The 14,512-nt window shown below is 32.1% G+C and overlaps 1 protein-coding gene across 3 annotated transcripts in view; it reads left to right on the top strand.

Annotated features, from left to right (window-relative positions):
• CREB1 (cAMP responsive element binding protein 1) overlaps positions 1-14,512 on the top strand; it is an 85,462-nt gene that overhangs the window by 25,339 nt on the left and 45,611 nt on the right. For 2 of the 3 annotated variants that reach the window (XM_003765979.4, XM_023500651.2), the window contains exons 2-3: positions 6,025-6,146; positions 9,224-9,370. In XM_003765979.4, coding sequence (XP_003766027.1) covers positions 6,033-6,146; positions 9,224-9,370 — 261 coding nt within the window. In that variant the 5' untranslated portion in view covers positions 6,025-6,032. The remainder of the gene's footprint in view (positions 1-6,024; positions 6,147-9,223; positions 9,371-14,512) is intronic. The other variant, XM_031958202.1, reaches the window with a different exon arrangement.

The raw sequence follows: 14,512 nt of genomic DNA, 5'->3' as shown, positions 1-14,512 counted from the left end.
GTGGTAACATATCATAATTTTGTGATTCCCACATTCATTTATGAGACTTGCATATGGCGTCATAAATGACAATTTTAAAAAATTAGACCCCAGAGTATGTCAGTAGCTTCATTTTCTTTTGAAAGTCTCCTTTTTATATCATGATTAATCTCTAGAGGAATGACTTATAAAAAAAAAACATATTTGGCATAATTTTTTTTACCATATCTCTATATTATAAAAATAGTATATATTAAGTGCTTACTCTGCACCATGCAAAGCTTATACATAAACACCTAAATATTGGTTTTAATGTTATTCCATTTCACTAATTATTAAGCACCTATTCTGCAAGGCACAACACTAGTGCATTTTAAAGCCCTCAAGGAACTCTCATTCTACTTATAATACAGCATAAATACATGTAAATATATATTTAGGGAATGAAAAGGGAAAGAAAATATAAATTTTAGGAACATTAGAGGAGGGAGAACATATTAGTTGAGAGAAGTGGTGGTTAGGATCTTGAAAGATTTCACAGGGAAAGAGGCACCATAAGGATTTTGAAAAGTAAATTCATTTGGAGAAGTGAAAGGGAGTAACTGGTGTCTGAGTGAGTGTAGGGAAGTGACATAGCAAGTTGTGTTCAGGGAAATAGCTAATAGTCCAGTTTGTCCAGAGCACAAAAGTATATGAACTGAAATAATAAGTTGAGGCTAGGATATAGGTTGGAATTATATTGGGATCAGGAATTTGTGCAAAAGGAAACCACTGCACTTTTTTTTTTTTTTTTGAGTAGAATGACTTGGTTTTTTTATTGGTGCCTTTTATTAGTATGTTTTTGTAATGACTCATTATCTGTTATTGTGTGTAAAAATCTGTTCGTTATTAGTAAGTTATTCATTTGGGATATTTTTCCAGTGGTGTACTGATTTGTACTTAAAAATCTTAGATATGGATGTATAGCATGATGGAGTTATAAAGGCAGTCTTTGACTGGAACTTGGTTCTTTATCTTGGCCCCATGTTCTAACCAGCTGAACTAAGTAACCAACAAACAGTAGAATAGTTAAAAATTTAAAACACTTCAGTGGTTTTGTTTATTATGATAGAAATGAGAACTCTTTTTTTTTTTTTTTTTTTTCTTATTTTAAGGCTACTAATCTACCAAAAAAATTCAATTTGTTTTTTTCCTCCTTAAGAAATGATGAAGACTGGGAGGGAGGTACCATTCCTCTTTTGAAAATGCATTATTATTATTTTCAACTTTCTTTATATGGATATTATCACATTTATTCTTTTACTGATACATCTTAATCTATATTAATTTTTTCATTTTCATAAGTATTAGGAAAGTAGGAAAATACATGTGCCTAAAAGAACAAGAAGTTTGACTTGTCACTCTGTGCTAAGTACTGTATGAGGATTAGAGGGGAATTTAAAAATATATTATGGCTTCTTCCCTTAAAGAAATTGCCAGAATACTTGGGCAAATCATTTAACTCAGTGTCCTAACACATCTCTTAAGATTACCAACTGCTCCAGAGAGCAGCCTAATGGATAGAGAAATAGAATGGGAATCAAAAAACATACATTGAAGTTCTAAGCTCATTGATAACCTTGGACAAGTCACATAATTTCTAAAGACAACATTCCTGTTGCAGAGACTGTATCACACAATTAAGTACTGACTAGCATGTGGAGAGGAGTTTCTTTATTTGAGAATACCCTATATTAATGAAATGACAAGTCCATTCCTCCCCAAGTAAGTAACCTATATAAAGCTTGTGGGTGAATGTAAAATAAAATACAAGGACATGTGATGACAATTTGCTACAAATCAAATAGTATATTAGTGATGATTGATTGCCCATAAAATATCTGAAGTTTATGGGGAAGTTGTAATGGTAGTGTTTTTGACTGAGGGAATTGGGGTTACGTGACTTGCCCAGGGTCATACAGCTAGGACGTGTTAAGTGTCTAAGACAAGATTTGAACTCAGATTCTCCTGACTTCAGGGCTGGTGCTCTATCTACTGCATCACCTAGCTGTCCCCTTTTTTAAAAAAAAATTTAAAGCTTTTTTATTTTCAAAACATATGCACAGATAATTTTTCAACATTGACCCTTGCATAGCCTTGTATTACACATTTTACCCTTCTCCCCCCCACCTTCTCCCCTAGATGGCAAGCAATCCAATATATATTATACATGCTAAAATATATGTTAAATCCAATGTGTAAACATATTTATACAAGTCTCTTGCTGCACAAGAAAAATCAGATCAAAAAGGAAAGTAAATGAGTAAGAAAACAAAATGCAAGCGAACAGCAAGAAAAAGAGTGAAAATGTTATGTAGTGATTCAAATTCAGTTCCCATAGTCCTCTCTCTGAGTGTAGATGTCTTTCTTCGTCACAAGATCATTGGAACTGGCATCAGTCATGTCATTGTTGGAAAGAGTCAAATTCATCAGAATTGATCTTCATATAATATTGATGTTGCCATGTACAATGATCTCCTGGTTCTGCTCATTTCACTTAGCATCAGTTCATGTAAGTCTCTCCAGGTTTCTCTAAAATCATCCTCCTGATCGATCATTTCTTATAGAACAATAATATTCCATAACATTCATATACTGTAACTTATTCAGCCATTCTCCAATTGATAGGCATCCACTCAGTTTCCAGTTTCTTGCCATTAGGAAAAGGGCTGACACAAACCTTTTTGCACATGTAGGTCCCTTTCCTTCCTTTCAGATTTCTTTGGAATATAGGCCCAATAGAAACATTGCTGAGTCAAAGGGTATGCACAGTTTGATGACATTTTGAACATAGTTCCAAATCACTCTCCAGAATGGTTGGATTCATTCACAGTTCTACCACCAATATATCAGTGTTCTATTTTTCTCCACATCCTCTCCAATATTCATCATTATCGTTTCCTGTTATTTTAGCCAATCTAAGAGGTATGTAGTGGTATCTCAGAGTTGTCTTAATTTGCATTTCTCTCAATAGTGATTTAGAAAATCACTTTTCATATCATTAGAAATGGTTTTAAATTCTTACCTGAAAATTGTTCGTATCTTTTGACCATTTATCAATTGGAGAATGGCTTGAATTCCTGTAAAATTTGAGTCAATTCTCTTTTAGAAATGAGGCCTTTATCAGAACCCTTAATGTAAAAATCCTAATTTAGTGCTTCCCTTCTAATTTTGTCTACATTAGTTTTGTTTGTACAAAAACTTTTTTTAACTTAATCAAAATCATACATTTGGTATTCAATAATGAGCTCCAGTTCTTTTTTGGTCACAAATTCCTTCTTTCTCCACAGATCTGAGAGGTGAACTATCCTATGTTCTTCTAATTTGTTTATATCATTCTTTATGCCTAAATCATGAACCCATTTCAATCTTACCTTGGTATAGCTTTAATGCCTAGTTTCTACCATACTAGTTCCTAATTTTCCCTGCAGTTTTTGTCAAATAGTGAGTTTTTATCCCAAAAGCTGGGGTCTTTGGGTTTGTCACACACTAAGATTGCTATAGTTACTATTTTGTCCTGTGAACCTAACCTATTCCACTGATGAATACTCTATTGGCCAACACCAAATAGTTTTGATGACTTGTGCTTTATAATATTTTAGGTCTGGCACAGCTAGGCCTTCTTCATTGGCATTTTTATGTTCATTAATTTCCTTGAAATTCTTGACCTTTTGATTTTCTTCTTTTCTTTTTCAAATCAAATTAAAGTTTTATTTATTTTGCTGTTTTTTCCATAAAACCAACTCTTAGTTTTTATTAATTCAATAGTATTCTTATTTTCAATTTTATTAATCTCCCCTTTTATTTTCAGAATTTTAAATTTGGTATTTAATTGAGGGTTTTTAATGTATAACTTTTTTAGTTGTAAGCCCAATTCATTGATCTTTTCTCTATTTTATGTAAGTAAGCATATGGGGAAGCTTTTAATTAGCTATTAGAATTATAATTTGAAATTTATTCTTGATGCTTTGAATTTCTTCAATATTGGAGGTGAAGTGGTATGTTCTTGGTTGACATGACTCATTTTACTCACAAAATACTTACATTAATTCCTACAAGTAGAAGTATTTTCACTTTATCTATTTTAATTAGGATTGCCATAAAATATTATTTCCATTGCTAGAAACAGATGTAGTAGTCTCTAAATAAAAATAATACTGAGTGTGAAGTGCTAAGCAAAATTATTTAGTTATTCTTTAGTGTGTAACTGGAAGTGATAATTTCATGCTCTTTTTTTTTTTTCTTAGCCTTAGTTTCATCATCTATAAAATGAAAATAACTGAACTCATAGGGTTCATTATGAAAATCAAGTGCTGTCATGGAAGTAAAAAAAAGCCCTTTGCAAAAAGTAAAGCATTACTAAACATCAGCTTTTAGAAACATTTAGAAAAGAGACAGACCTTGGAAAGAGTAATTGTTTCCCTCCAGACATGATGTTTCTCTCATGTGCACAGTGTCTCATAAAGGGTAGACTTAATAAATGCTTGTGAAAATCCTGAAATAATAGGGTGAAGTCAACAGAACATTACTAGTTGGGATATGTATAAAGTCTTGCTCTTAGATTCCAAAGTTAGTTGTACAAGTACAGTATTTGGAAGGTAGTTTAATATCAATTCTTGTGGGAAAAACTTGAGGATCTTAATTGACTACAAGTTATACTATATAAAAAATATAGTGATATAACTGCCTAAGAAACTGAAACCTTGTTAAGCATTATCAACTGAACTACACTGTCGAGATCTTTGTCCAGATCCATACTTTGTAGTGCCTGATTCCACACTGGTTTAAATAGATCTTAAATACTATATTGCATTATAGGAATCCCATTTTAAAAGGAACCAGTAACAAAAAAGTAACATGCTTTTGTCATGTTCAGAAAAAGGTAGCCAATTAGATAATGGCAGTTGGAAAAGACCTTTATTTGGAGTCAAACAAATTGGTTTTAAGCCTAGATTTGGTCATTTTGCTAGCCATGAGCCAGGCAAGTCACTTACCTTCTCAGATTCCAATTTTCTGAATTGTTGTGAGAGGAACACTTTATAAAATTATATAGTATATGCTAGATTTAGTAAGGTCCATGGTATAAGAATTTTTGTTTTTCATCTTTCAGCACAGTGCCTTAAATGTGTAGATGAATAATAAATGAATTGAATTTGTTGAATATTATGTGAGGAACAGTTATATGAAGAGCAGAGGGACATGATGACTGAAATAATTTTCTTGAAATATTTTTTCTCCTACCAAAGAAAATTGGGATTTATTTTGTATAGCTATGTAAAAAGGAACATGCGTCCATGGGGGGGGAGGGGGGGAGTTACAAAAAACAAATTTTTGAGTTGGTATAAGAAAAAACTTAACAATAATTAGAGCTGTCCAAAAGCCAGAATGTGTGGCCTTGTTATGTTTTCCCCATTAGCTGAACATTTAAGCAGGGAGTATATATCAGTAATCTGCCCATAGCTAGGGTGGGTTCTTTAAATCTTGTTACTTGCCCATGCCATTCCTTCTCTCTCTATCATCACTGCTTCTAGGCATTGATTTCCTTTCCCCAAATGACATTAGCCATGGTATTCAAGTTCCTCTCCCTTTCTATCTCTTATAAAAGCTTTTTGAATACTCCTTACTGACCTCCCACCTGCTTCACATCTCATCAAAATATTTTCTCTGCTTCAACTCTAAGATGAGGAATGAAGGAAGAGCAAATTTCTCTTCAGATATCTGGGACCTGCAGGAAAATTGTATTCCTGGCATTCCCCTATTTCCCAATTTTTACTCCAAACCTATCTTTATATAATAATAATTGGAAATTATAATACTACTATTGTAATATTTCATAAAATAGGTTTTTGAGACAGCTGGGAACCTAAAGACAATTCCACTAGTTAGCTCTAGACAACTGTTTTACGAATACTTTTTGAAATACTACCCATTCATGAGTCAGGATATGCTCAATAGAATCATAAAAGACACATCAATATTTAAGAATATATTTCACTATGATTATAGGTAACTAAATGACCATGGAATCTGGTGCAGAGACCCAGCAGAGTGGCGATGCAGCTGTAACGGAGGCAGAAAATCAACAGATGGCTGTACAAACACAACCACAGATTGCAACTTTAGCACAGGTATAAGATAATTTTGGAATTTTCATTAAGCTGTATAATTTCCAAGAGGAAATGTGTGTTTTGGATTAAAAGGAAATAAAATTTTTAGTACAATAGAATATCTAGAATGAATGGAGAGAAATGAAATTTTAGACATTCTTTTAATTTAGATTAACATAATTGTTGTAAAGTGCTGTTCATATAAGAACTGAAAAGTATCCATTATTATACAAAGCTTAGTAATTCTATAATTACAATTTTTAATATTCTTATTTTTCCTAATATTAAAAACTTTCATTTTGTTTTTGTTGAGAGTAAAACACCATTCTTTTTTTTGCTCATTTTTTTGAAGAACTATTTATATATAACCCAGAAGATAGCAAAAGTAATAAGTAATTTCATTACTTTATTGAAACAAGTAAGCTTCCAAGCTAATAGTTTTCATATCTTTGTCTACACATAAAAAATAGTAGTATGATAAATAGTGGAATAGTCATTGAATCAGGAAGACTTGGATTAAAATTACCATTTCTAATGGTAACCTGAGTCATTATGGGCATGGCTATCTATTGTGCCATCCAACTGCCACTGATAATAACTATGTAGTATCGGCTTCATAGAATTGTTAAAGAGCTTTGGAGGAGAGAATGAATGTAGAGCCTTTTGCAGACTTGAAAAACTATGAAAACATTTTAACATAATAAAACATAAATGACATAAGAAAATGGCATGTGAATAAAAGGTCAGCCTTGGAGTCAGAAGATCTAGGCTTTATGTCTTCTTATGCATACTTGCTGGCTATGACCTCTGGGTGAGTCACTTAAACTTGAAGTACCCTAGGTAATTCTCTAAGCCTAGAAGTTATAAAACAATTGCCCTTCCATATTGTTAGGAGTTTCTTCAGTTTCTCTTGAAGGGGAGAGGAAGGGTTAATTATTTCATAACAATTAAATCAAAGCCAAGACCAAAAAGTAATCTCCCATAAATAAATATTGTTTTTTTTTTCTTTCATCTTCTCCAGGCCATTGTATTTACCATTCTATCAATATATTAATTATTTTTCCCCAAATATGAAGTATTACTTTTTTCATTCACCCCTCAAAATTCTTAAAATGTATATTCTGTGTTAACATAATTTTCTTATGTTTCCTATTTTTTTGCTTTAATATCAAGGAACAAAACTATTAGTGTCATTTTGAGTTTCATTTGTACGTATGGTTTTTAATACAAATTTACTAATAAAGATATATGAAAAGCATTGTGTCTAGGTAGAAATTCATTCAGTTCTCTTGTAGCTCTCTAGGTTATACGAAGTTATTTTCTGAAACCAAATAGAAAAAAAAATCTTAATATTTGTATGTGTTAATCTTAGACTAACAAAAGACTTTTTACTGGGTTTATTGTGACCCTAGATATTGATCTACAAGGAGGCCAATATGATTATTTGTTATTAAATACCTTTCACATAATTGAATAATTAGCAATGTATTTGTACACTACATACATGACTCATAGTAAATCTTGTATTGTAAACGTATTTTAGCAACATTTTGTCTCCTTTTGAAAGTAGGTTTATTACAATTTTTAAAAATAATGTTCAACTAGCTATGCCCAGAAAAAGAACTCTGGGAGATGACTAAAAACCATTACATTGAATTCCCAATCCCTATATTTATGCCCACCTGCATTTTTGATTTCCTTCACAAGCTAATTGTACAATATTTCAGAGTCTGATTCTTTTTCTACAGCAAAATAACGTTTTGGTCGGGTATACTTATTGTGTATCTAATTTATATTTAAATATATTTAACATATACTGGTCATCCTGCCATCTAGGGGAGGGGGGGGGGTAAGAGGTGAAAAATTGGAACAAGAAGTTTGGCAATTGTTAATGCTGTAAAGTTACCCATGTTTATATCCTGTAAATAAAAGGCTATTAAAAAAAAATAAAAGAATATGAAAGGACAGCAATAGAAAAAAAAATAATGTTCAATAGTATAAAAATAATTCATTTTTAAATTTCAATTACTTGTAACATTGGCTCTGGAAATGTCATTTCAAGCTAAACACTGAGTTTGGAACTATGCAAGGTTCATTTTGCTCCTAAAGAGTCAATTGTAGGATCAAATAATAAAAGAAACAAGTATATTTAATTTAAAAAAAACATTAAATTTCATAACTACTTTCTTATACATAGTAAAATATTTCCCAATTAATGCCGTATTTTTATTGTTGAAAATGTTTTGAAACTGAATGGTACAAAGGAAAAAAAGTTTTAAAGTTAGACAAACTGATTTTAGTTAGAACCTGCTGGTTTTTTCCTACTTCTGTGATTCAAGGAAAGTTACTTAACTTTGGTAAAATAAAGGTTATAATATTTGGCATTTACAAGCTCCAGAGTTGTTATGAAGATAGTATAGAATCTGAATTTTCAAGTCAGAGAGAAACTTAAGGGCCATCCATTCCTGAAAAAGGAATTCTTTAAGTCATCTGATAGGAGGCAATTCTTTACTTAAGGCAGAATATTCTACCTTTGTACAGCTCTAATTGTAAGACATTTTTTCCTTATATCAAAGCTAAATTAGCCCATGACTTTTACCCATTGTTGCTGTTCCTGCCCTTTGGGGCCAAAGAGAACATTTCTGATTCCTCTTCCATATTACAGTCCTTCAAATGCTGTTATGTTCTCCTTATTATTTTCTTTAGCCTAAACATCTCTAATTCACTTAACTATTCTTCATATATCATAAACTTGAGGCCCTTCTTCATCCTATTTGTTTTATATTTATTGCAACCCTTCCTAACTGGAATCTAAATGTGCTTTAAGCAGAGCAGGATACCCTGGGATAACATTCATTCAGTAAACATTTTTGAAGCACCTTCTATCTGATAAGCACTGGGCTAAGATTATGGTTACTGTGGCACCCTTAATGCAGACTAAAATACCATAAGCTCTTTTTTTGCTTCCGAACCTGTAAAATTCACTGTAATCCCTACATTTTATCACATGAATTAATATTTAGTAGCATGCTAAATGGTTCTGAGCTTCAGTTATTACCTCATATGTGTCTATAATAACATTTTCTCTATTTTTGTAGGTTTCTATGCCAGCAGCTCATGCAACTTCATCTGCTCCAACAGTGACCTTAGTGCAACTCCCTAATGGGCAAACTGTTCAAGTACATGGAGTTATTCAGGCAGCCCAGCCATCAGTTATTCAGTCTCCACAAGTCCAAACTGTTCAGGTATGCATATGGAAAAGTTTTTAATGTGCTTTTGTATAAGCTGCATATAGTCTTATTGGTCTCCTTTTTTAAAAACAGTGATAAAAATCAAACTACCCTGTATATTTGAATTATTTCACAGTAAAGGCTTATTTCCTGTGCCTTTTCCTCTTTACTGTGAAGGCTTCTTTTGTTTGTTTGTTTTTTCTTTTGGCTAATATCTATTATCTTGTATCTAACATGCTTTCTAAGTAATGTAGAGATAGAGTTAAACTATATTATTCCACCAAGCATTTCACCATTCAGCATGTATTTTGATTAAGGTATTGAAGAGACGACTGTTACAGTGTTAAATTATGATACTAACTTTGAGTGACTTCAGTATTGTTGCTAAATAAATGTTCCTGCCTCAGTTAGGTGGGGTAGTAGAAAAACAACAAAGTTGGGCAAGAATTCTAATCTCAGTGATCATACTTACAGATATCTAATTAGGTCTTTCTGAGTATTTAACATACTGACAAGATGTTAGGATGTTTAAAAAGAAGTACTATTGAATGCCCATCACTTGGGGAATAGCAAAACAATTTGTGTTATGTGATTGCAAACTGTTATACACATGAGCAAGCTGCTTTCAGAGGAACCTGGAACTGATGCAAAAAGAAATGGGCAGAACATTGTATATAATAACAGCAGTATTATACAATGATCAACTATAAATAATTTAGCTATGCTCAGCAATATGAAGATGTAATACAATTCAAAAAGACTTCTGTTGAAAAATGCTGCCCATTTCCTTGAGAAGGAACTGGCAGAATATGAATGCAGATCAAAACATACTTTTTCCTCTTTTATTTTCCTTGTTGGTTTTTTTTTTTTTTTTTTTTTTTTTTTGGTCTGACTTTTCTTTCAGGAAGTGACTAATGTGGAAATGTGTTTTGCCTGACAGTTCATAAGTATAATGTATATTAGATTACTTGCCCTTCTAAAGGAAGGAGGGAGAATTTGGAAGTCAAATTTTAAAATGTTAAAATTGCTTTCATATGGAATTGGGGAATAAAGATGCTCCCAAAAAAGTATTAGCAAATCACAAAAATGTAAAAATTAAAAAGTATTGTTATTGCTTTTAAGATTCAAAACACTTTACCCTTGCCAAGGGCAATGTTTGCTTTAAAAGCATTTTCTTTTTGAAAACAATAAAGCATTAAAAATAGCAAGCATTGAACAATATCACAAAATAAATGAAATTGACTATATCTTAACACATCACAAAGGATATGTGAATATCCATTTCATATATGATGTGAATCCATTTCACAGTTGACTATCTTTGCACAACCAAAACATAAAAGTAGTTAGAGCAAAAGTCAAAATCAATAACAAATGAATATAAAGCTATCAATGCTCAATTACAAAAACTCCCTTCTGATCATTTTTATGGTGTTGACTCAAAAAATGTGGAAACTGGCTAAGATAAAGATATTAACTCTGATTATCGCTGTCTAATGAGAAAGCCAAAAGACCCCCCAGAAAATTATAAATACTATCTTATACCTAAGCAGAAATTTAGCAGCCAAGATCAACAGTAGCTTAGATTATAAAATCATAGGCAAAAACGTTACCAAGGAGAATAAAGGAAAATTATAAACAGTATATCATAAAACAGTATAAAATTGTCAGATAAATTCAAAGTTATATGTAAATATCGGAATATTTACATATGAAAGTAAAAGGAGCCAAGATACCTCTGAATAAGAGGAACAGACTTCCCAGTTCCCACATACATACTCTAGCAGAAAAGTGAAATTTGCACCATATTGAAAATTGATCAAGAAATCTAATTAGAAGCCACAATAAATTATTTCTTTCACCCTAGAATAACATAAAATGTTAACCAGAAAGAATCTTGTGACCAAGATGATTAAAAAAAAGAGAGCCATCAGCAAAGCTAGTGCTTCCCAACATGACCAGGGACACAAAAATCCATAACTATGTCTAGAGGCATCAAAAGTAAAGAATCTCCCTAAGAAAGCTCCAGGTTGGAGACCTTGGTACCCTCTGGAGAGTGGTAGCTTATTGACTGGTAGCATCCAAGGGTTTGGCAATTCCTAGCATTCTATCCAGCAACACCTTCGAGGGTACTACAGATCCAGCACTCTGAATCTCAGACATATTGTGAAAAAAAGGTCAAGAAAGATAGTCAAGCAAAATGAATATACATAGTGGCCTTGTACAAAATTGTATGTCTCCTTCTACACCTTGAATCCATTGGTAAAAAGTTTGTAGAGGAGAACAAAGAGAACAGGATGAAATAAAGCATGACTGAACATATCTTAAAGTCATGGTTATGAATTTCTAATTATTTGGGAAGGTTTCTTGCATAGCAGATATATTCTTAGATCTATAGGATCTATAGAAAAATATAGGCAAGAAATATTCAGGATGAGAGGCAATAGGTGGATTGTGATATATACAACAAATCCTGTAGGGAAAATTTATGAAAATATGTGGTCAGAAGTTAAACTGGATAAATGAACATGGGTTATTTCATCAAGAGAGAGAAATACTAATGCCAATGAGATCCCAAATCTATTGAAAGAATACCTGCCATTTGAAGAAGAAAATATAGTACAATGTGTACTATACAGAACTGCCACTGTACAAATGCACCCAACTACAATGTTTTATAAGCATTGCACATATATTGATAAAGATCTTATTTCTCAAATATATAGGGAACTGAGTCGAATTTATAAAATTAAGAGCCATTCTCCAATTGGTAAATGATCAAAGAGTACAAACAAACAATTTTCGGGAGAAGAAATCAAAGCTATCAAACTCATATGAAAAATACTCTAAATCCCTACTGATTAAAGAATTGGAAATTAAAACAACTCATTTCGAGAACAAAGAAATATGTCTAACAGGCATGCCCTTTGACCCAGCAATACTAGATCTATGCCCCAAAGAGACCAAAGAAAGAAAAGGACCCATTTGTACAAAAATATTTACAGCAACTTTTTTTTGTGATGGCAAAGACTTAATTGATGCCCTTCAATTGGGGAATGACTGAACAAGTTGTGATGGAATATTATGATTTGATAGAGATAGTTTAAGAAAAACCAGGGAAGACTTATATAAAGTGATGGAAAATGAAGTTAACGTACCAAGAGAACATTGGGCAAAGTAACAGCGATATTATAACATTTCAGTAACCCACATTTCCAAAAGATTCCTGATGAAAAAAATAATACTCATCTTCAGGAAGGTGGATATGGACTTGAGTAGATATTTTTATTTGTTTCCTGTCCCCTGCAAAAATGGCTAATGTGGAAGTATTTTGCATGACTTCATAAGTGTGATAGGTATCATTTCTTGTCTTTTGAATGGGATGGGATGGGGGTGAGGGGAATAGATGGAGGGAAAGAATTTGGAAATAGAATTTTAAAAAATTAGAAAAAGTTTTTTTAGTGGATGATTCTTTTGTTTTGTTTTAGATTTTTGTTTGTTTGTTTTTGAAGGGCAATTGAGGGTAAGGGACTTAGCCAGGGTTACACAGTTAGAAAATATTAAGTACCTGAGGACAGATTGGAACTCAGCTTCTCCTGACTCTAGGATGAATGCTCTATCCATTATGCCATCTAATTGGCCCTGTTCTGTTTGTTTGAAAATAAAACTGTTGTATCACAGTTGGGTGGAGAACTTTCACTATATTCTTGACTTGATTTGATCAGATTTTGGACTATGACTTAATACCAGGTCTGGCTAAGGAATAACTTTCCCTACTTAAGCTGCTATTACTATCAACATTCAGGGTTTCATCTCTACTGATTAGATTTAAGGATAAAGAAATATTGAAGACTTATGTAGATAACTTAACTAACATTTCAGCCATCACTTCTGTTTTGTTTTGGAGGTTTTGGAGTTTTTTGAGTTTTTTTTAAAGCAAAAATATCAACACTTTTGGCCACTCCAGTATTTACAATAAAGTAAATAGCATAGTGCTATAACATTCCAGAATATAAAGTATTGTTCTTGCATGATCCCTGTGGGGCTAAGTGATCCAAATACTTGAAAGGCTGGTCCTGCATGTTTAAGGGATAATTTGGGCTGAAGAAAAACATGGAACAGCTTGCAAGGAAGCACAGAAAAGATGGACACTCATGAATATAAAATATCTTCTACTATTATATAACTGTTTTGAACTAGAAATTTATTCTGTTCTGTTTTGTTTTCCTTTTTCTCTTTTTAAATTTTTTTTTAAATAAACAGAAAATGCTAAATAAAAATGGAAAAAATGAATAAACATGCACTATTGTATTGAAGGTTACAAAACATAGGTTTTGTTTACTTAACCGTTTATGCCCATATTTATGAAAAGAGTTTCTAAAAACACATGGGGATGTTATTAACATGATTACAAAGGGACTCTTTTGTTAGTACAGTGAAATGAGACAACTCCATTTTTTGAAGCTGAAAGTCAACTTTGGTTGATCAAGGTTAAATGGTTCTATTTTTGACTGTAACTAAATATTTAAATTCTGACAGCATTTAGCCCATGTTTCAACCTAAGGTTAAATACTTTCTTTTTTTTTTTTTCTTTTTTTTTTTTTTTTAAGATTATCTGTGTCATTTATTTTTATACCTATTTCCCAATCTTTATTTATTTATTTATTCATCTATTTATTTGTTTATTTATTTTATTATTATTTAATAGCCTTTTATTTACAGGTTATATGTATGGGTAACTACAACATTGACAATTGCCAAACCTCTTGTTCCAATTTTTCCCCTCTTTCCTCCACCCCCACCCCAGATGGCAAGATGACCAGTAGATGTTAAATATATTAAAATATAAATTAGATACACAATAAGTATACATGACCAAACCGTTATTTTGCTGTACAAAAAGAATCAGACTCTGAAATATTGTACAATTAGCCTGTGAAGGAAATCAAAAATGCAGGTGGGCAAAAATATGGGGATTTGGAATTCAGTGTAATGGTTTTTAGTCATCTCCCAGAGTTCTTTCGCTGGGTGTATCTGGTTCAGTTCATTACTGCTCCATTGGAAATGATTTGGTTGATCACATTGCTGAGGATGGCCATGTCCATCAGAACTGGTCATCATATAGTATTGTTGTTGAAGTATATAATGATCTCTTGG

The sequence above is a fragment of the Sarcophilus harrisii genome, chromosome 3 (assembly GCF_902635505.1).
Source record: "Sarcophilus harrisii chromosome 3, mSarHar1.11, whole genome shotgun sequence".
NCBI classification, from domain to species: Eukaryota; Metazoa; Chordata; class Mammalia; order Dasyuromorphia; family Dasyuridae; genus Sarcophilus; species Sarcophilus harrisii.
Note: the sequence above shows the minus strand (reverse complement) of the source record. Positions and strands in the feature narration are given on the sequence as shown.